This window comes from Myxocyprinus asiaticus, chromosome 36 (assembly GCF_019703515.2).
Source record: "Myxocyprinus asiaticus isolate MX2 ecotype Aquarium Trade chromosome 36, UBuf_Myxa_2, whole genome shotgun sequence".
NCBI classification, from domain to species: Eukaryota; Metazoa; Chordata; class Actinopteri; order Cypriniformes; family Catostomidae; genus Myxocyprinus; species Myxocyprinus asiaticus.
In genome coordinates, this window is record NC_059379.1 from 38697825 (window position 1) to 38720964 (window position 23140).

Genomic DNA, 23140 nt, shown 5'->3' on the forward strand with positions numbered 1-23140 from the left:
TAGTTTAAGTGCGCTTGGATTTTGTGCTTTTATTTTTGGACGTCCATTCAGCAGTTTTGGGATGCATCACAATAAGAATATGACGTGATTCAAGGAATTACTTTTTATTTATTAGTAATTCAATCATAGTTTATGTTCTGTTTTTACTTGTGTTAAAAATATGATTTTAATTTTTAATTTTAATTTTAATTTTAACTTGATCAAAATGGTTGCACACCCTTTAACTTGGTTGACATGCAAGTGCGAGCTGAACATGTACAGCCAGAGATGCACGAGTGTTTGAGTGCTCTCTTATATGTCCTAACTCTCAAATGGTGCTGAGAGGTCCACAAATAATTTTTATGTTTCAATGAAACATAAGAATGAACCAAATCATCAGGATTTGGTATCAGGACATTTTATCAAGAACGAGTAAAAGAGCAAAATATCTAACCTGATAGCAATCCTTTCACATATGCCTCATTCTTTTTGCATGATGCTTCATCTGTGGAAATCTGGAGGATTACAAACTCCTGTTGAACTTTTCCAATGTATGAAGCTGGTGGAAACTAAAGAGAATGCATAGTGGAGACAATGTGCTGTGAAATGTGGCTGCATGTGATAGTGACATCCAGTGTTCAGAATATGAATGTCATATAATTTCTCAATAGCAGGCCAAATTCTGTAATATTTCTAAAATCTATTGTCAGCCGCATGAGAGCAATCAATCAATATGTCATACCCACATTATCATGTTAAATATTTCCGAGAGTTCAGGCATGAAACTCTGCATGGCACAAACTAGTCAGTTCTTTGAACTAGATATCTGTTAGCCAATCAGTTCACTCACATGTGATATGTCAAACCAATTGGCTCACATGATATAGGCTGATAGGTTCTTTTGACATGTAATCAGGCAGCCAATCATTGTTCTTGACTGAATGAGTGTTTTTTGCAGTGTTGTAGGGCCTTGGCCCACTCAAAATGGCAGCAGAGACCGCATGGCCCTTTGTTCTATAATCAAAGGAGAGACATTGAACTCAGTTTCCCAGGATCCTTCACAATTTCACAACTGGATGTGAAGTCCCACCCATGGACCCAGTCTCAAACGGCACTGGTCGAAAGTGGCCTATGACCGATGATGTCATCTTGTCAATAAAACCAGCGGACAGATGTAGTTCCCCCTCTCTGTGCTAAGCTCCGGCTGGCTGTTAAGGGACATCTATATTGTGCAGTACTGAATGAGTTTTCCCTCCTTTTTGGACTAAGAACAATGAGACCATGTTTTTCTAACCTCACCATCTGGCCACGGTAGATTAAGATTAATTTAGCTTTGTTCAGGTCTTCTAGTATGCTTTTAATAACCAGTTCAGTTTCACTGCAAGACATCAGTGAATTTATTTTGAAAAATGGAAAGGTGACCAGTTTCCCTTCTCCCTCTTTTTCTGTCAACGTTGAATACCTTCTGCATTCTTCTCCACCGCTGGATCCGAAGAATACAGCAGAGACGCATCTTTTCGCTGACGAGCGTAAACATTTTAAAGCTAAACAAAATCACATAAGTTAGCATAAAAGTAATCCATAAGACTCCAGTGGTTAAATCAGTATCTTCAGAAGTGATGTGATAGGTGTGGATGAGAAACAGAGAAACAGATCACCTTCACATTCTTCTTCTTGTTTATTTGGTGGTTCACATTTTTCTCTGCATATCGCTCCCTGCTGGGCAAGGAGAAGAATGTCTAGCAAAAAATGACAAATAATTATCTGTTTCACACCCACACCTATCATATCACTTCTGAAGATATGGATTTATGGATTACTTTTATGCTGCCTTTATGTGCTTTTTGGAGCATCAATATTTTGACCTACAGAGCTAAAATGTTCTTCTAAAAATCTTAATTTGTGTTCTGCAGAAGAAAGGAAGTCATACATATCTGGGATTCATGAGTGTGAGTAATTGATGAGAGAATTTTAATTTTTGGGTGAACTATCCCTTTAAAGTGATAGCTCAGCCATAATTTAATATTGTCATCATTTCCCTACTCTCATGTTGTTCCAAACCCGTGTGACCCTTTGTATTATGTGGAACACAAAATATGTTAGACAGAATGTTTGGGACTGACAGTCTCGGTCACCTTTCAAAATATGAAAAAAACCAACAAAAAAAACATTCACTGAAAGTAAATAGTGACTCAGGCAAACATTCTAATATCTCCTTGTGTTGCATGGAAGAAAGAAAGTCATACGGGTTTGGAACAACATGATGGTGAATGATGACAGAATTTCCATTAATAATAATAATAATAATAATTCTGTAATTCATGTTGAATGTGTATTATGTAATGGAATATAGGAGAGTTAACGTCCATTATGTCATTCGTGAAAGTAATGAGTTACTCATTAAGTACTCTTTTAATTGGATACTTTCTTACTCTTACTCAAGTCATTATTTATGTTAGTACTTCTACTTATTCTGAGTAATTGTTTTTTTTTTTTTTACAGTTTTTGGCTACTCTACCCACCTCTGAACAGGCTGCATCATATAAGTATTTGGGTGTTCACATGGACTCTAATTTATCGTGGAATGATCACATGTAAAAAAAGTGCAGCAGCGTATTTACTTTTTAAGAAGACTGAGGTCTTTTGGTGTTAGTAAACAAATGCTATTGTTGTTCTGTTGTGCAGTTATGCATAGCATGTTGCTCTATGGGGTGGCAAGCATGGTATAATAATATCACAGTACAGCTTAAGGCAAAATTAACAGACTCCTCAATGTATGCTCAAAGCGTGTAGGGGCACCTGTTTTAAAGATATTTAAAAATGATCACGAGCAGAGGGTATTGAGAATAGCACGTAACATCATTGGTGAAAGCCAACATATGCTTCATGACAATTATGAACTTCAGCCATCAGGAAGGAGGTCTAGGATACCGAGACATAGACTAAACAAATTCAAGTGCTCTTTCATTCCGATGTCCGCTGGACTACTCAATGACAAAGACTTTGTTTGTAAAAATGAGATGTTGCATTGGAAATAATGTGATGTGACCTGTAATAATGGATAACGATGATATGACATACTAATGTACTGTATTGTATGTTTATTTAGTTATTGTATGTTTGGATGATGGTGATTGTGCAATTTCGATGCAAAGCAAATTTCAGAGAAATCAGACAATAAAGTATTATTAGTAACACTTTACAATACGGTTCCATTCGTTAACATTAGTAAATGCATAAGGTATCATGAACTGACAGTGAACAATATGTTTTTACATCATTTATTAATTTTATTTACCAAGATTAATAAATGTGTAAAAGTATTTTTCATTGTTAGTTCATGTTAACTAATTTTGTTAACTAATGTTAACAAATGGAACCTTATTGTAAAGTGTTACAGTATTATTATTATTACGCCTGCTGAGTCCAAACTGGCTGGTGCATAATGTCAGGAGCTGGGAAAAAGGACTCAATCATAGGGTATGGGATGAATAAGGGAACTTTATTACTAACAAAATAAAAACACAACTGAACAGTTTAAGAAAAAACAAACTGACAAGAAACCATCAGACAACAAGACTGGAGTGTTGAACATGAGACAAACCACAAGATGAGCCAGCAACAAACAAGGCAGGAATATATACACACAAGGAAATAAGGAACAGGTGAAACACATACACAATCAAGTGGTAACAAGGGGGTGTGGCCGGCAAGCAAACCAGTGGGAAGAGCACATGGCACACAGAACAACTAACCAAGTACTCAGACAAACATAGATCCATAAACAACAATAAATTAAACAAAAAACAACAAGGCTGTCAGGGCAGAAACCTGACAAATAATATAAAATATTTTAAACAACAATTGCTGTTTTCATGTAATATTACAAAATAAATTGGTACATTTAATTATTTAATTTAGAGTACTTTGTCCTTCATAATAAGCACATCATGAAGAATGCATTATTTACTGGCATGTATTTTGTATTAGTATGATGTTAAAAGTTTGTTGAACATGACATCTTTAAATTCCACTTTAGTGACTCTAAAGGTCAGGAAAAGATTCCCCAAATGGGATTTCCTGAGGTTTCCTTCTATAATAAGGCATAAAACTATGGACAGTGATGTTGGTGTATATTAAGGCAGCAGCTATTTGCATAAAGTATAAATAGCCACAAAAAGCACTTATTTGCAGTAAGTGCAAATAGTGTTAGATGCTATTTGCACCCCAGTGCAAATAGTGGCAGATCCCATTTGCACTCCTAATTAAATAATAACAAACAGTATAGAGGCATCACTGCAGTGTGTTTATTGTGTTTATTTAGTCTCACAGACACTCTACACCATACCCTACCCCTAAACCTAACCCTAACCTTCCCTTACAAAAATTAACCATGGTTTTACTACAGTAACCATAGAATCACCATGTTATTTTGCAGTAAAATAATAGTAACCACAAAATTAAACATGGTAACTATATTAAAACCATGTTACTGAAGTAAAACCATGATTACTGCATGAAAACTGTGGCTTCCACCAAAAATTATGGTTACTAGAATATTACTATAGTAAAAGCATGGCTAATTTTGCACAGCTCAAATCTTCCTCAACTCCCCGTACATCACTGTGACCAAATCGCTGCAAGGCAATCAACCTTTATATTAATTTCTATTTATTATTATAAGTGTTATTAAAGGAAATATTAAGAGTGGAGGCAGGGAACAGGATGGGGAAAAGTGGGACAAAGGGGGAATCGAACCCAGGTCCGTTTGCACAAAAGAATACACTGCCACACAATCTTTACACACTATGCCATTGCAGTGACACAAGGGGGTACAGTTTGTCTTTAATCTCTGTGTTTCCACCAGACTGTTTGAGTGCAAATAGCCGCTTGTGTGGGCAGGTGCTATTTACACCTTGTGGAAATAGTCACTTGGATAGATTAATGAGGCCAACGTTAATCAGAACATGACTGTTGAGTGTTTAGTGCTTATAAGTGATCCTGGGGGAATGCAGTAGATGAAGAGGATCATAATTACTGCAGAACACCAAGCATTTGCATCACACACACACACACACACGTTGGTTTTGATATACTTGTGAGGACCCTCCATAGACATAATGATTTTTATACTGTACAAACTATAGATTCTATCCCTTAACCCTAACCCGCACAGAAACCTTTTTGCATTTTTACATTTTCAAAAAAACACCATTTAATATGCCATTTCCCTTGTGAGGACCACCCAAAAGGTCCTCACAACCAGAAATGTCCTCACAGAACAGGTTGATTCTCAATACTTGGTCCTCACAAGTATAGCAAAACCTGTACACACACACACACACACACACACACTCACTCAAACAGGATAAACAAAAATTCAACCACATGAATTGATCAGAATGCTTTCAACATTTTTATTGTCAAAGAGTGAGAACAAGTGGATTAATTTTTGGCACATTCAGTGGCCCCAAAAGTGTTTGTTCACTTTCTGTAAGTTACACTTACAAGCAATACATGAAGACCAAAAGTACTACTTTGTGGTTGTCAAACATTAGTGGGACATGTCCATAGTTGTCCAACATGTCCACTACACCTGTAGGAAGTCTGCTAGGACACCTGTGTGAATTTGAGGAGAACTGACTTTATACATTTACTAAAAATCACCCTGACTCCAGTTGCCTAAAAGTCATTGCATTAGATAACAAAATATCAAACAAATGATGCAAGGGCTTTTCTCAAAACTAACTTCACTTTTCTGCAACATTTTAGCAATTTGAAAATTTTTAAGTGTCCAAATATTTTTTGGGCCACTGTATTGTACAACCATGTTTAATTATTTATTGACATTCACTATAAATTCTATTGAGAAAAAAATGATAGACATTCCATAATGTACACAAAATATTTCAAACATTATTACTGTACTGTAGTGTTAATTACAGTAATTTTAATAAAATTGCAAAAAAAAAAAAAAAAAAAAAAAAACGAGACCCTTACAGAATAAACACAATCTAGATATGTGAGTATACTGTATAATGCGTATTGAGTGTACAGTACTGACAGTATGATTGCTGTCCTCACCTGCTCAATCACAAGTTCACATACGCATACAATCCCCTCCTTAATTTATTACTGACTAATAATGTAATAAATTAAGTTAATAAGGCAGGAGATGGGGTGGTGGAGGGATGTTGGAAGAATTGTCACGGTAGTGAGGTATGCATCTGTTTATACTCTTGTTTAATGACTGACAAGATTAGATGAATTAGTTCCTCCCGAATTCTTTGTTTTAGAACTACATTAAACCAACGTTGAACCTTATCTCCCCTTTTCTATTCTCTTTGACAACAATCACATCAACCTCTCCGTTTTAAAAAATAATCTCTTAAAAATGCATATTAGGGTGAATCTCACTACAAAAAGCATCTTCGACTTGTTTTCCAGTCAAATTATCTGTGTATAAGTGCTATAAGTGTATTTCTTCTTGTTGCACTGGAAGATTTTTATTTATTTATTTTTTTTATGCTTAAGAGGTGAAAAATCTGCCAGTGCACCCAAACAAAATATCTAAAATTTTTGCTTCTCAGGTAAATTTTACAAATTTTAAGGATGTTTAAAACAAGTATACTTGTTTGTCATAATAAGAATATTATTTGTTTGCAGTGCTCATGAAAACTGTCCAAGTAACATGTCGAACTTTTTGCTTTACAGAAATGAAAATTAGGGAACTTTTACATTAAATAAATGTCACAATGGTCAAACATGTCAAAATAGGCTTCATTTTCTTTCAAAATAGAATTTCTTGGTTTATTTATTTATTTTGTGGGTTGAAACATGTCATGAAAATGTTCTTCAGAGGTTTCATGAGATTCACCAATAAGTCAGATTTTAATAAAAGCTTACACCCTTTCCACTTCACTCACAATTAGGGACTAAAAATGAAATGTTTTTCATTTCAGTTCGTTCTGAACAAGAACGGTATTTTTTCATTCCGGTTCAGAAGTTCTGCAGCCTCCTTTCCAAAATGTTACCTGTTGAAACAAAATAAAAGAACGGTTAATAACGTTCTTTTAAAAATGACAGTACTCTGCGCTAAGGGGTGGGTGAAATACCAATTTGACTTTTTCCAGATCTCGCAAGAGAAACAAGCAACCTGGTCTGCAAAAGCAAGCCCAAAATAAGCCACTTGCCTCACCAAAATAAATGAAAATAAGCACAATTTTTTTTTTCTTGTGTGGTGGATTTATCAGCATAGAAATCATAACAAGCATACAGTTAATTAACAGTTAAGTATAATTTTACAGATCTGATTCTTAGTCAAAAGCCGGTAGCATCAAATCTGTATGAATGCATCATATCTAACAATAATTCAGTGAAGACTTGGAAACAACTGAGAAATGTACTTTTTACCTCTAATAATTATCTTTGTATCTGGATTAGCCGTTCAAGTATATGTAGTAATTAAACATAGTTGTTCAAAAAGATCTTCATTCACAGAATTCAACATCCACTACAGGCAATTAGGCAAAGAAATGTGTAATTTTCCTTCAGGATCAAAGCACGTTTCATTTTTCAGGCAACATGAAGTGGTGTAGTTCCAAAAATGTACTCTGATAAACCCTTTGGCCTTTGGTTTCATGAAAAAATTATCGGAGCGAAATTAACCGGTTATAACCAGTTACCAGCATTTAAAATTAACGTTTTCACTCCGGAACAATTAAAATAAAAGAAAAATGTGTTCCTTGAATCATTTTTAGTCCCTGCTCACAATTATTATTTTCCTTTTCCTTTCTTCTCATGTTTAACTCTGTTTCTTTCTTCATTCATCACTCTCCCTGTAGATATTCTGCTGTCCTCCTCAGCTTTGCCTGGATTATCTGGCTGTTGGCTGGATGTTGTATCCTGGCTGGTGACCTCACACTCCAGGTGACACTTTGATTGGACTGATCTGTTGTCTTTAGGGAGATCTAAAGAGAAAAGATACAGAGAAGATGTGAGTTCAAAATAAATTTATTGGGAAAATGCATTAAAACGTAGATTAAATTTAAGTTCAGAAGCAGGGCATGAATTGTTGCACCTTTGGCAGATATTGCATGTACGTCTTCTGTATCTGAGCAATCAGAGATTGTGCTGCCCTCTCCTGGCTGCGGAGCATCCAGAAACTGCATATGAGCTTCAGCCATCCTTTGAACTGCTGTTCAACACATCAACACAATGCAAGTAATTTACAATGTCAAATAGGCCCTATTGCAAGGAAAGTTAATATCCCATTTTCAGGACAGAGGTTAAAACAGGTTTATGTAATGCTGTTATTCTGAGGACATTTATATATTTAGTTATTTTTTGAAGCATCTAATTACGTCTACATTTTTAAAGGCAAAGGATTTGTTACAATGCAAATTTAAAAGAATGGATTGATATTGGTCAGATGTTGTGACGTGAAAAGTAAACTATAAAAAAAAAAGCCCACTGAATTCCCACTAAAAATAATACTACTGATAACATCTATTAATGCCATAATCTATGTTTAGCAGATAAAGCATCGAAACTCCTAAGATTCTCTCAAGGTCATGAGTAATTACTGACTGTCATCACTGTCATTCTGTTATCAATGGGTTCTTTCTTTGCTTCATATGATGACTCACTTTCCGAAATCACTGTCTGTCCTCTCCACATCTATTCTCTTAATATGCCCGAGTTCCCTATGGGAATGTCACCTTGGACTTCAATGTACTAGGCTGCCAGGAAAGTTGGAGGAACGTTCTCAGTCATTGTATGAGTGTGTTTGATTGGATTACGCCATCTCAGAACGAACTGTTTTTCTTGCAACGTTTATCCACATACCAAAACATTACAATAGTAAAATTCTTACTCCATTTCAGTAGATTCTGTGAAGCCTTGGTTATCTTCAAACTGTGTTTAGAAGAATTCTGTAAAGTCTCTGTTATTTTTGAAAGATTAAACAGATTGTAGGAACCAAATCAAGTCAAATACTCCTAAGAATCCTTTCACACTGTTGTTTGATATGCTGCTCCATTAATGTGCCGTCTGCACCCAACATATGCCTCTAATCATCACTCTTTTTGTCTGTATTCTGCCCATTGACACATATGGCACCCTTTTATACACCCACTTGTTAGTACATTAGGGCCATGAAGGCAGAATGTAAACATGACAAATGACACATTATATACTGCATGTACAGTATATTACTTTAAATGATCATCAAGTGGTTAAAACAGTTTGTTATACTTTACTTAAATTTACTTAAGTTGTTCCAACAGAGATGGATTAGGTGAACAAATTTAAGCGCAACAGTGCAAATTAAAAAAAAAGAAAAATTACGTTGTGACAAAAATGTTCAAGAATTGTTAATAAGTTAATTAGATGTTACCACATGATGCACATTTTTCAGGTTAACATTTTTATTCAGTGTGTGACAACACACATGGATTGTGTTAAAGGTCTAATACGATTAAATATCTAGATAGCTAAAAGGCTATGACATGGTCTATTACTCTCTTACAAAAATCCTTTGTCATTTGTGTTACATTATTAAGGGTATCAGAATAACCATCCTGTGTAATTTCTTTACAATGTATGTGATTTAACTGGGCAAATTTAACCAATCACTTCATATAGTCTGGAGCTGCAAGTCTCTCTCGCAATGTTCTTACCCTTCAGTGATGGCGGCTCGTAGATGGCTGTGGTGACTCTTTTTGGCTTAAGAGCTCCATTTTCAATAACAGGCAACTACACAAGAGAAGAACACTCTGTGATCATCTAATCATTCGTTATTCAGTGACATTTAAGACAGTATTGAAACAGTTTACAGTGGCTTGGTTAAGAGTTTTATAACAATGATTGAGAAAAACTGGTTTAAATTCATGATGGGAACACTATGTGAAATTGTGTTCGAAACCAGAAATTGCCTTGTGACCTTGCTGGGCAGCATTTTTGTATGAAGGTCTCTCTTGATGAAAGAGGTTTTAAAATGTCTGTCAAGGCACCATTACACAATGTCTAATGATCAGTAACAAATTAAAGTGAGCTTTAGACATAACCAAGTAAATATTTAATGAGCACAAAGCTTCACGGTGGAAAGTGAATAATAATAATAATAATAATAATAATAATAATAAAGAGTAAATCTAATATCTAATAAAATAAACAAATGGACTTCTTTGAACGGCACTATGTTAATCTTAACACCAATCAAACTACATACAAACAATTGTGGGATATCATAGGCAGTGAAGGACATATCTGTGCTGCCTTGAAAAAAAAATAGAGCCATTGGAGCCATCTTAGAAGACAGGATACATAAACATTGGGTTTGGACATGCCTTGATGCCTTCATACCTTCAGATACTGCCTAAGAATTCATAATTGTTATGGTTTTGGACACAAACACTATCATAGAACTACTAGTGCATATTTTGCCTATAAATTTGTTATGAGCAATTTAACCCAGTAGAGAACTCACTCATACTAGAGGTCGACCCATACATGTATCAGTTTTACCGATTAATTGGCGCTGATAGTTGCTTTTTGGAACTATTAGTTATCTGCAAAAATCAATGTAGATAGTGGCCATTAGTTTTTTTGCTTTGTTGAATTCTTCTGTGCTCCTCCATGGCCGGTGTAGTGTGGAATTTTGACTCCCTGATATTCTCATGTTTAGGGGAAGGGGAAGGTGAAGGTGTAGGGATGGGCTTTAGGAGTAGAGACCAATGAGGTTAGGGGTGGGCTTTAGGGATAAGGGCCAATCAGGAAGAGGGGAGTCAGAATCTGGTGGGCAGTCAGATTTTGGCACAACACCAGCACTGAGGGATTCTATAGTTAGAACTCCTTGGTTCTACAGTATAACAACGGCCTCTAGAGATGAAATAAAAATGATCAATGACTCTGTGTGGAGTTTGTTGTGAAAAAAGGAAAAAACATTTTTATGTAATACCAGAATGCCGGACAATTATGACAAGTGATCGCTGATGATATACTATTGATGAATGATGATCTACTGTTGATGAATTACTACTCATACAGTATTTATTAGCCTATAGGACAATGTTTACTTTTAAGTATTTATATAGTAATACATAAATTATTGTAAGAGTGCATGTTCTGTTTCCCTTGTGTCTTGTGTGTTTGTTTGAGCTGGGAGCACAGACATTTCAAAATAAGAGTCCCAACCAAGCGTATTTTGGGCATGTTTATAGTTAATTCGCAGGTTTTGCAGCAAGTCTATTTTTTCAGGTTATTATTGGTATTTTGATTGCACAATAAACTGCATCTGGGATTTTATTCATTTTGAACTTTGTGTCTGTGCCCATCACAGTAAGGAAAGACAATGAAACATTTTAACATTCAATAAATCAATTTTAAGAACTATTAATCGTTTATCAAACTTTTCCACCAGCTTAATCAACGATGTCACCAAAATCCAATATCGGTCGACCTCTAAATCTTACCACACTTCAAGATAAATGTAAATACCGTCATTTCTTAATGAAATAATATTGCATAAATAAAATAAAACAATATTAAAAAAAAAAAACACACAGAAATACAAGAAAAGGAATAAGCACAAACAGCAGTATAACATTACTTTGTCTTGTGATTTTGTCTAACCTGATGGCTGATACTCTCATCGTCTGGAGATGCATGATCTGTTAGCTGGAACAGGGTTGCAGGCGTCGGTCTTCTGCGCCGAATCTGATTGAAAACATTGACAATCAGTTACAATCCCAATATTTCCAGTGTTCACCAAGTGTTCACTACCAAAGGGTATTGAACACTTGGTGAACACTGGAAATATTGGGATTGTAACTGATTGTGTGAATTACCATTCACTTTCATTTGCATCTTTTTTCTATACAATGAAAGTGAATGGTAACTAAGACTGTCAATCCCTAATATTCTGCTCGACGTCTCCTTTTGTGTTCCATAGCTGAAAGGAAGCCATACAGGTTTGCAACAACAAAAGGTTGAGTAAATAACGACTGAATTTTCATTTTTGGGTGAACACTGTCACAGAAAATCTCATGGAGGCAGAGGGATGGACTCAATCACTGGGTTTATTGATGGAAGAGGAGTAACAAACAGGTGAGGCAATCCAGACACGAACAGCAGGTGAGTAAACTCCAAACAAGGAAATATAACAATATGCAGATGAAGGAAAAACTCACAAAGTCTTTTAGTCTTTACAGGAAACTTAAATGGAACAGGAGAATCCAAATGCTGGGGAACAAACGGAGGATGAACTAACACTAAACTCTGATGAGGGGAACAATAACAGGTACGTATATAATTGCAGGTAAGTCTAGACAAACTAGGGAGTCCGTAGTCTCCAGGGAAACACTGATAATGAGAACAGACAAATGACTGAGTGTGAGAGCGGGGTTTTATGCAGTGCTTGAATAATCACTGATGATGCGCAGGTGCATGTGATCAACTCAGGGGAGAGTGAGCGCTGTGTGGAGTGAGGGAGAGGCAGCAGAGTGTGGCGTGAGTGAGGGAGTCTGGTGGATCCATGATAGAAACCCCCCCCCCCCTTAACGGGCGACTCCTGGCACCCAAAGATGGAGGAGGGCAGGAGGACACAGATCCAGGAGGACGATCAGGAGGAATTGGCGGATGATCCGGTGGCCAGGGAGGAGTCTGTGGATGATCAGGAGACCAGGGAGGTGACCATTGGGCAGGGACTGGGTCAGGAGGCTTGGGAGGCAGCCACAGAGCAGGAACAGGGTCAGGAGGCCTGGGAGGCAGCCACAGAGCAGGAACAGGGTCAGGAGGCCTGGGAGGTGGCCACAGATCAGGGACAGGGTCAAGAGGCCTGGGAGGCAGCCACAGAGCTGGAACAGGGTCAGGAGGTTTGGGAGGCAGCTCTAGGAAGGGAATGGGGTCCGGCGATTTGGCGGCAGGCGGTGAAAACTGAGGGGGCGGAGCCATAGGTGGATCCAGAGGCGGAGCAGCAGGAAGCCAGGAGAGGCTCAATGGGCGGAGCCAAGGAAGGTGGGGCCAGGAGATGCCCGAGGGGTGGAGCCAAGGAAGGCGGGGCCAAGGAAGGCAGAGCCATGGGTGGCTTGAGAGGCGGAGCCATGTAAGGGGGAACCACAGGCGGGTCGAGAGGCGGAGCCATGGAAGACGGAGCCACGGGAGGTTCGAGGAGCGGAGCCAGGGAAAGCGGAGCTGTGGGAGGCTCGAGGGGCAGAGCCGTGGGAGGCGGAGCCGTGGAAGGCTTGGAGCAAGGAGCTGTGGAAGGCTTGGAGCAAGGAGCCATGGAGGGATTGGACAAAGGAGCCTTGGAGGGCTTTATGTCTTTAAAATTTTAATATGGGAATTTTTGGTCATATTTAAGTGTAAAGTTCCAATTAAATTAGAATATCTATGGGACTGGCAAATAATGCATTTTGTTGCTAACCTGGTAGGCTCCTCTTGTTAGGTGGGCACTGACTTACACTATACACAATGCACATGATTATCTAGTTTACAAATTTTCAATGGGTAGTGTCATCTCAAATGGAACACTACCGTTTTTCACTTTGAGGAAGTGATGTTTCAAATGTTCGTTAGGTGTTGCTGCTAGCTTTAGCAAGTTAGTCAACCTCAGTCCAACACATCTCATATAATCTACATACTCAGACAGCATGGGGTGATGGTAAAGCATTTAACTCACATTTGTGGTTTTGGTAGTTGCTATTCACCATTACAACAACTGTTTTGTCAGGCTAGCATCGTGGCCTGGTAACCCTGCCCCTACTTCTATGCAGGGTGACTGCTGAGTGCATGAAATATTCTCCACACTCTTTTTTTGGCTGAAGTGCATCTTCCAGGTAGGGTAGACTAAGTACAGTTATAACAGAGTACAGTTGAAACACTGTGAATATTTCCCTTTTAATGCAAGTAACATTAGCATCCTCTCTCTGTGTGGAAAATTTGAAGAACATAGTCCAAATTGATGATAAATTATTAGAGAACATCAGTTTTGTGGGGCAATATTTTCATTTTCTTAGTCCTCTTTCATTGTGAGTAAATAATTATTTCTGAATGACCATGAAAGGAAAATTTCCTTGTTGTAATTATTAATTTGTCTACTTAAAATGAACATATTTTGGGACATGTTAGGATGTAACGTCACGGAGGAAATCAGGCAAACATGCAAGGTGATTAGCGGGGGACAGATGTGACAATGTGTTACAACTGTACCCTCTACCATAAGAAACATGGTTGTCAATGCTCCCTCTAGAGTTTTGTAAGCTTTTATTCAGTCAGAAAGCTTAGAAACTTATTTTAGTGAAATTCAATTTTTTTTTTTTTTTTTTTTTAACTTACTTGATCTGTAAAGAAATCTTTTTATCAATGCCATGATTGTAATCCAAGGGATGGACACTGATCTTTATGAAATATACATTTTTTTTTTCTTCAATTCAATATCAGTCGCTAACATACCATATAATGAATGGTTGTTTTATGTGTGAATATTATTCTTGTTATATGATATTATCATATATAATTTGATGTAGCATAAATACATTTTGGCTTAGGAAGAGAGTGCTGAAAATATAATTCTAAATATTCTGAATGTGAATGGAAAACAGTCCACACATCTACCTCACCACACTGTTGCCAAGAAACAAAATTGCCAGAAAATGTAGTAATCTGGATGGCAAGTTTGCAAATGAGTAAACCATTCTACAGGATTATGTTCTTTGTCAAATTGTCACATCTTAAAAAGACATGGATGATGTGTGTAAAATTGTTCTATATTGCTTCTAATCTAGTTTCTTAAACTATTCATGCACTCATTCCTATGTAGGTCATAATAGTTGTTTCATCCATCTAATAATCCAGGCATTACACACTTCTGATTCAGATCATAAATTGTCTGTTCCGTATTTTACACAGCACATGTGTGTTCTTGATGTACGCTACCGTCGCTGTGTTGTCCATCCAGACCAACACGTGCTTGCCCTGGATCAATGGCCAGAACCTTTTGACTCTTTTTTCGCTCAGCTGAAGCGCCCAGGGGCGTTCTCTGCACTCCACAGGCACAGAGGGGGGAGAAGCCGCTGAAACGTACCATAAATACAGCAGTTTTACGAGGTGAATTGGAGGAATTGTATTCAGTGCACTGAATGCAACCGCTTGGCTCCAAAGAGAAAATCTGAATGAGTGGTTGCATACCAGCTCCTTTTATAACCATATGTCCGGGGGAGTGGCATGCAAATTCCACTCGCCAATTCCCATTGGCCTTTTTGAAAAAAAGTAGAGGTGTTAGGGGCTCCCAAGTGTGACCCCTAGTGTCACTGTATTGACACAATGTCGAGTGAGTGATAGATAGGGAACCACTGACAGCTGAAGTGAATAACATATATTATCTTGTCACAATGGCACCTGTCAAGGGGTGGGATATATTAGGCAGCAAGTGAACAGTCACTTGAATTTCATGTGTTGGAAGCAGGAAAAATGGGCAAGCGTAAGGATCTGAGTGACTTTGACAAGGGTCAAATTGTGATGGCTAGATGACTGGGTCAGAGCATCTCCAAAACGGCAGGTCTTGTTGGGTGTTCCTGGTATGCAGTGGTTATTACCTATCAAAAGTGGTCCAAGGAAGGACAACTGGTGAACCGGTGACAGGGTCATGGGCGCCCAAGGCTCGATCCCACAGAAGAACTACTATAGAACAAATTGCTGAAAACGTAACCTCGCAACTTACAGGACTTAAAGGATCTGCTGCTAACGTCTTGGTGCCAGATACCACAGGACACCTTTAGAGGTCTTGTGGAGGCCATGCCTCAACGGGTCTTTTGGCGGCACGAAGGGGACCTACACGATATTAGGCAGGTGGTTTTAATGTTGTGGCTGATTGGTGTGTGTGTGTGTGTGTGTGTGTGTGTGTGTGTGTGTATATATATATATATATATATATATATATATATATATATATATATATATATATATATATATATATGGTACATCATCTCATGCCAGCACTTGGTCTAATACTAACAGTGAGCTTTTATGAACTGCTAACACAACAAGAGACAAAATAGATTTAAATAAATGGACCTGAATAATGTTATGCAATGTATCATTTCTGCCTTAAATAAATTGAAGTTCAAAATACATTAGGCTACAAACATGATACTTATGAAGAATAAAATGGGGAAAATGTCATCCAATGAGACTGCATTGCTTTATCCCTTGGGCTCCATGACAAATATTTTATAATAATGTACATTATCTGTATGCAAGTTTTAAAGGTTAGAATGTAGGCACATAAGTTATTTGTAGGCACTTTTCCACTGCACGTTACGGTTCGACTTGACTCTACTCTGCTCGCTTTACTTTTCTGAGCTTGCTTTTCCACTGCAGTTTAGTGCCGCCTCAACACGGGTGGGATTATAGGCTGATCGTCATAGTTGCGCCGCCTCTACTGCCGTGATATCACCTTAAACGCAACACAAACATTACTGACCATAAACAATAACATGACCACTAACTGTTAGCTACTAGCTCATTGTGTTGCATAAAGCAGTTGTTGCATAGTGATTTTGCCTGGTTGTTTTAGAAGCAAGCTTTCTAGCAGCTGGTCAACTAAATAAAGTGAAGCTTTCAAGCAGAATATAGAGTTAACGTAACAAAACGTACCATTCTCCATCGTGGACTCCAACAATGCCGAGTCCAGGGCACTCTCCCTCCCATTGCTCACCGGTCTATTGCCATAGATAGCGTCCATTTGGTCGAACCACTTCCACTTTCTTCTGTTTGAATCACTCCAGCTGTTGTGGTCCTTGATGGTTCACGGCGTGGTTTTGCGCACAGCCATTTCTTTTTAAAATTCGAAAGTTGCATGAACAAATGATATTGCTGTCACTGTTGCTAACTTTAAAATTAGCGGGTTGATGTCCTGTGTCGCAAATCCAGTGACGCTGGTAGTGATGATTCTCTCTGAACAATCAGTGATCTGCAGGGTTTTGACGTCACATTTAGTATCGGCTCGGCTCACTTGGAACCTCGACTGAGGTGGTACTAAAATAAGTACCAGTTACCAGGTACTATCCACAGTGGAAAACCCCCAAAAAGCGAGCAGAGTCGAGTCGAGTATAGCTGTACTGTGCAGTGGAAAAGCCCCATTAGTGTCACAATATCAACCTGGTCTCATAGAATCAAGTTACTATAACAAATTTTTGCACACACACACACACACACACATGTTGGTGCAGCTTTAATTATGAGGACTCTCCATAGACATAATGATTTTTATACTGTACGAACTATAGATTCTATCCCCTAACCCTAACCCTACTCCTAAACCTAACCCTCACAAAAACATTTCTGCATTTTTACATTTTCAATAAAACATCGTTTAGTATGTTTTTTTTTTTTGTTTGTTTGTTTGTTTGTTTTTTTTTTAAGCGATTTGAATTATGGGGACACTAGAAATGTCCTCATAAACCACATTTATAGCATAATACCCTTGTAATTACCAGTTTGTAACCTAAAAAAGTCCTCAAACCACTTAAACTTGCCCACACACACACACAAAATAGTTATAAAAAAGTTTTACATGGCTCATATCATTTTCTGGTGAAATAAACACTAGAGATGCTACAACAACCACTTTTATTCAGTTCAAGGACACTTAGCCTACTTTTCTTTCTGTTCCTCACACAATGCTGTCTTATGACATCTAAACACTTTTACTATAATGCATGACTTTTAAGGTGAAACATTTGAATATTTGCATTACATAATCTACTACATTTACAAGCTTATTTAAATGCCATCAAATTGTGCGGTACAGTAGCTCAACTGATAGAGCGTTAAACTTGCAACGTAAAGGACCAGGCTATGAGTCCAGCAAAGCACAAGAGTCGACACTTGTGCCAAAAGTGTAATAGAAACACAACAAAATAATGTGGCTGCTGCAGCAATTAATTGCATTTTTCACTGTACATTTGCTTTTAAGACACTCTCGGTTAAGTTTAGGTTTAAGGTTTAGGGTAGGGACATTGGTTTTGTTTATTTAAAACTTGATAGAGAATTAACCTTAAAAACCTCATATGTTTTTCATCTCACATTTGCATTCAATGACACTATTGGTTAGGTTTAGGTTTAAGGATTAGGTTAAGGGAGGTAGGTTTTGTTGATTTAAAACTTAATAGAGCATTAAACTTAAAAACTTCATCTGTTCGGAAAAGCATTTAACTCGCTTTTTCCACCATATAGTGAAAATTTCACCTTGGTACTAGCTCTATACAGTATGTGTAATGAGCCACATAATTTCATTTTGCAAAAATGTTGCCATAGTCATGAAAGTTTAATGAGATCGGGAAGCAACAAACAAAGAATAAGAGAATGAAGGAGTAATGGGCTTAGATGTAATATTTTTAAATAAGATAATGTCATAGTAGCATTTAAATTTCTGTACCAAACACCATGGTAGCCTATAACAAAAGCTGAAGAAAATGCGAGATGTGCTTGCCCATTTATAGCTTTTCTAGGGTGTTCGTTTATAGCATTTCTAGGGTGTTCTGGGTGGTTACAAGGTGGTTGCTCAATAGCCTAAGTCAAAACAACTCACCCTCAAGTCTCTATGATATTCTGGTTGCTAGATATGGCTCAGGTCCTAGTAAAATTGTTCCCTTACAAATATGATAGCACAGCCCACCTCAACCAGCCACACGATTAGAGGTATTATTTATGTCTGTTGCACAAACTGAAGTTACTTGGAATTAGGTTTGTTTAAATGCATAAACCTAGGAATAAGCAATAGTAATAGTGATGCTTTCCTTAGCAAACATTACTAATTTTAGAAGAAAAGATCCAGTACAGCCTCAGGCAAGCTATTTAGTTAAGTTTCACATCACAAACCCTGATGGTGGTTAGTAGTTAATAATTTCTTCACACAAACTGGGTCAGTTTGGCACAGCACTGTCTCAGTGTAACTGAACTAGTTTTATGCTCTCGCAAGGGTCTGTTCAAAAGCCTAACAGAGGAGATGGTTTGATCATAACATCTCTTTCATTTCCCTTTTTTGTATATCTTAACCCTATTCTTCAAACGGCTTTAAACAGCTCAGTTTTTTGTGCAAAATGTAATCTTCATTGTAATAGAAGGGAATACAGTTCTCTAATTAAAGCCATTCCTGTTTAATTTCTTTAGCTTGCAAAAAAATTTGGTAAATGATTTCTCTGGTAAACCCTAATATCCCCATGTTAACTGTGAACAAAATTAATTTTCTCAATAAAAATTGTAACAACCAATTATTAGAAACACCTTCACTCTAGAACTTTATCCCCTGCATGTTCACAAAATAGATAGATAGATAGATAGATCGATTTATCTTTTTTTATGTCCAAATGTTCAGGTGAAGGGAAGAATGTTTTGGAGTGGATTAAGAATTGTATGGAGATACCTGTTCTAGAATGTACATGTTGTTTGGGATTATCATGAGAAACAAATACAATGAGTATATAGAAAATTGCATAATCACACAGGCTAAATTCTCCATACATAATGCTAAATTTATGAAAACCCAACCTGTTTTTTTTTTTTTTTTTTTTTTTTGAGTGAAGTACATTCGTTTTTTAGTTCATTTAGATTTATGAAGAATAAGAAAGGCATTAAATAATTTGATTTATTAGAAAGCCTTGGAATTACAAAATGAATGTATGTTGTTTTTGTGTTTATTTTGTTTATCTGTTTATATATTTTTTAACTTTTTCCCTCCTATTTTATTATATTAATGTCTGCTCATTTTAGTTGAGATATTTGTTTTAATGTTTTCATGCCTTCTTTGTTGTATATTTGAATGTTTTGAAAAAAGTTTTGCACACATCATCTTCATAATAACACCTCTGTATGCCACTCCTCTGGTATCATCCTCAGTGTAATTGGGACATAACTTAACACAGCACCTTTTCAGCGCAGCTAAACTAGTTTGCTGCTGTTGTATGCTGGATGTGTGGACGAACAGCACCTACGCACACACACACACACACACACACACACACACACACGTTGGTGCAGCTATCATTATGAGGACTCTCCATAGACATAATGATTTTTATACTGTATGAACTATGTATTCTATCCCCTAACCCTAACCCTACACCTAAACCTAACCCTCACAAAAAAACTTTCTGCATTTTTATATTTTCCAAAAAACATAATTTAGTATGGTTTTTTTTTTTTTAAGCCATTTGAATTATGGGGACACTAGAAATGTCCTCATAAACCACATTTATAGCATAATACCCTTGTAATTACCAGTTTGCAACCTAAAAAAAAGTCCTAGTGAACCACTTAAACCTGCCCACACACACACACTCACAGACACACACACAGACACACACACACACACTGAGAGATGCTGAACTCAAGACATTGCATACTCTGTTGTCAGGCAGACTGATCCATGTCCTAGACACTGAAGACAAAAAGCATTTTAGCCCACTTATCTAATGGATTTACCTGCTCTGGTCTACAAAAGCTCTGCACTCTTGTTACCTTAAGGGATATTTCTACATGACCTGATCCTTAAAATGAGTTTCATTTGTGTAAACTTCTGTAGGCAGGTTAATTCAGTCATAATAAATTATATTTTGACTTTAATAAAAAACAGTTAAATGTTTCCACATGAAGCACATTTTAGGTTACCTGAGTCATAAAGTAACTGTCTGTCTGCTCAACGTCACTGTTACATGATTGAACCAGCAGCATGAACGACTGAATTCTTAACATCTATGACATCATCAATGACCTCAGTGATTTACTACTGATATACTCAATGGCATACTATTAAATAAAGCTACTCTATATTTAATCCAAATACTAATAGTCACATTCTTTCGCCTTTCTCTCTGTCGTTATTCCTTTGGGATGCCCCCTTTACCATCATTTTGAGCTTCAAACAGCCTCATGTTTGAATGCCTTTATCAAGAACACTGATTCAAACCTACATTAGTTCCATTCAGTTTTACAACATCTACCCCTAACACTCACACGCACTTTTCTCTGTACTGTTTCCTCACACACAGAGATCTTACCAACTCTGCTTGTTTGGGATCCAGTTGGGTAGGCAGTGCAGAGGGCACGGAGAACTGAATCTTCCTCCTGTCTCTCACATCTCCCTCCATGTCTGCTGGAAATTCTGGGTCCATCGATTTATACGCAAGTTCACCAGTCTAATGCTGAATCAGTCCTTCTGTTGGTTCATTAAGCACCTTGCAGCATTATGTCCAAAAAGTGTATTTGATTAGAGGATAAGGTCTTGTGCTTTTTGGTGCGTGCAGAGAAAAAACATCTATTTCTAAGAACACTGCTGTAAAAATGCTCTTTCTTCCTTTTAGATGTCCCCTTTTCTGCCAAGAGATGATTCTCTGCCTCTTCACCACTAACCTGTGCTGTGTGTGTGTTGCTGTGTTGTAAGGAGGTGTGGCCTGAGAAAAAATGCTGTGATTTGATGGAGGAGGGAATGGAGAATGAGGAGGAGGGAAAAGCAGGACAAAGAAGGGCTGAAGTCAGTGTGCCAAAATACACTGAAGTAGATAAATATTTGATATTTGTGCTGATTTTTAGAGGACCAAGCACCAAAGGTGCTGGTGCCCTATTGTATTTGTAATGATTTTCTTTGCTTTTGTAGCTTTTCTTATTATAATTATTCCACCACTGGAGTCTACAGCAGCCCTTTTAACCGTGTGTAGGAAAATGCTGAAATCTGGCACACTGATAGGGGTGGGCATGACTAGCCTCCAAAGCAAATTTGGGAACCCTAGGACAAACTCCATATTGCCACCACCAGTTTATCTTCTAAACCTTTACCTTTGCATCTGATTACTCTCCTCCTGATGATTCCAATGGACCCCTTACATTAAAACTCCACCCATTACAGTAGCCACCATCTTGGATTATGATGTTTACAGTTTAAACTTTTCACATCCTTCAAACTTTGTCTGATTTGCCCAAACAATGATTCAAAATAATCTTCAGACTTAACTGCACAGACTTGACTTCACCACATTTTTATGTACAAAACTGTTGAAAGTTACGTTAATGCAAAATGTTGATATGAAATAGGATGTGAGGCTGTATCTCAGAAACAATTTATCCTATCGAAACGAAACTTGGTATGCTTCATAATGACCATGATATAAGGGTACAGTGCCACCTATGGGTCAGAATATGTAAAATAAAAATATTTTTGTTTGTAACTTTTTAAAGGTTTGTCCTACAATCACGTTTGTTTTTGGATTCCTTGGGTCACTCGGAATCCAACAATACCACATTTTCCAATATCACGCATATTGCCTTTCCGCCATTTTGAATTTTCATATAAAGTGGTATATCTTTTAAATCCCTTGTTTAATTGAAATTAAAATGTGTATGCTTCATCCACATCATGTCCTGAGGGTAGCTGATCAGTTTTGAGACAGTATCACCTTTAGTTCAAAAGAAAATGGTCTGTTTGGCATGGTTATGATGCTACATGCTATGATAGCTTAGCATGCTAATCAGTTAGCATGTTGTACTTACTAATGCATAGGCTGTATTAAACTGCATAATCCCTGCTTGAATTCAAACCACTTAGCTCTAAAACATTTTGTCTGATTTTATTTTTTGTACTCTCAACTTGGAATGTCTCTTTGGTATAAGGAAAATTTGTTGGTCATGTGGTGCAGTTATTTCCAAAGAATGTGAGTTGGACTCCAGCAGAGATATTTAAAAATTTTTACTTCTGTGGACCTCTGAGTCTTCATGTTGTGCTTACTATAATGTTGACCATACTTCACTGCATAAATCCTGCTTCAATTAAAGACTTCTTACTTTTTTTTACTGAAGTTTTGTACTCTCAACTCCAAATGTCTCTTTTGCATTATTTAGGCTATGTTCAGACTGCAGGCAAATCTGATTTTTTCTCAAGTCAGATCTTTTCAGGCAGACTGTCTGCACTATTAGTTGCAAGTGATCAAATCAGATTTGCGCGTTCAGACATAACCAACCTATCTGCATGGGTTGCTTTGGTAAAGACGTAGGCATACCCACGTGACGATGCTTTCAAAACAGATGCGGAAAAAATGGAGGTGCATCATCTCACTCTCCAAATAAGCGCCCTGTCTAGACGCTGTGCAAAACTCCTCCGTAGCACAAG

At 37.3% G+C, this 23140-nt stretch overlaps 1 protein-coding gene across 2 annotated transcripts; it reads right to left on the bottom strand.

Moving 5' to 3' along the window:
- Positions 1-5382: 5382 nt before the first annotated feature.
- LOC127427153 (protein phosphatase 1 regulatory subunit 1B-like) lies at positions 5383-21370 on the bottom strand. 2 transcript variants are annotated; one of them, XR_007894908.1, is made up of 6 exons: positions 21039-21370; positions 11614-11697; positions 9660-9735; positions 8060-8176; positions 7393-7949; positions 5383-7013 (listed from the first exon to the last, which is right to left on the bottom strand). XR_007894908.1 is itself a non-coding variant. In XM_051674585.1 (5 exons), the coding sequence occupies exons 1-5, from the start codon at positions 21150-21152 to the stop codon at positions 7756-7758; spliced, it is 585 nt and encodes a 194-aa protein (XP_051530545.1). In that variant the 5' UTR covers positions 21153-21370; the 3' UTR covers positions 5383-7755. The 2 variants fall into 2 exon arrangements, 1 of the variants encoding a protein (XP_051530545.1); XM_051674585.1 differs by having other exon boundaries at positions 5383-7949.
- Between the last annotated feature and the right edge of the window lie 1770 nt (positions 21371-23140).

Excerpts from the sequence above, each read along its gene's own strand:
- LOC127427153 (XM_051674585.1), bottom strand. The coding sequence starts at position 21,152 with ATGGACCCAGAATTTCCAGCAGACATGGAGGGAGATGTGAGAGACAGG. Across the intron at positions 9,736-11,613 it reads ATGAGAGTATCAGCCATCAG|TTGCCTGTTATTGAAAATGG; the intron begins GTTAGACAAAAT and ends TCTCTTGTGTAG. Across the intron at positions 8,177-9,659 it reads CGAGCCGCCATCACTGAAGG|CAGTTCAAAGGATGGCTGAA; the intron begins GTAAGAACATTG and ends TGTGTTGAACAG.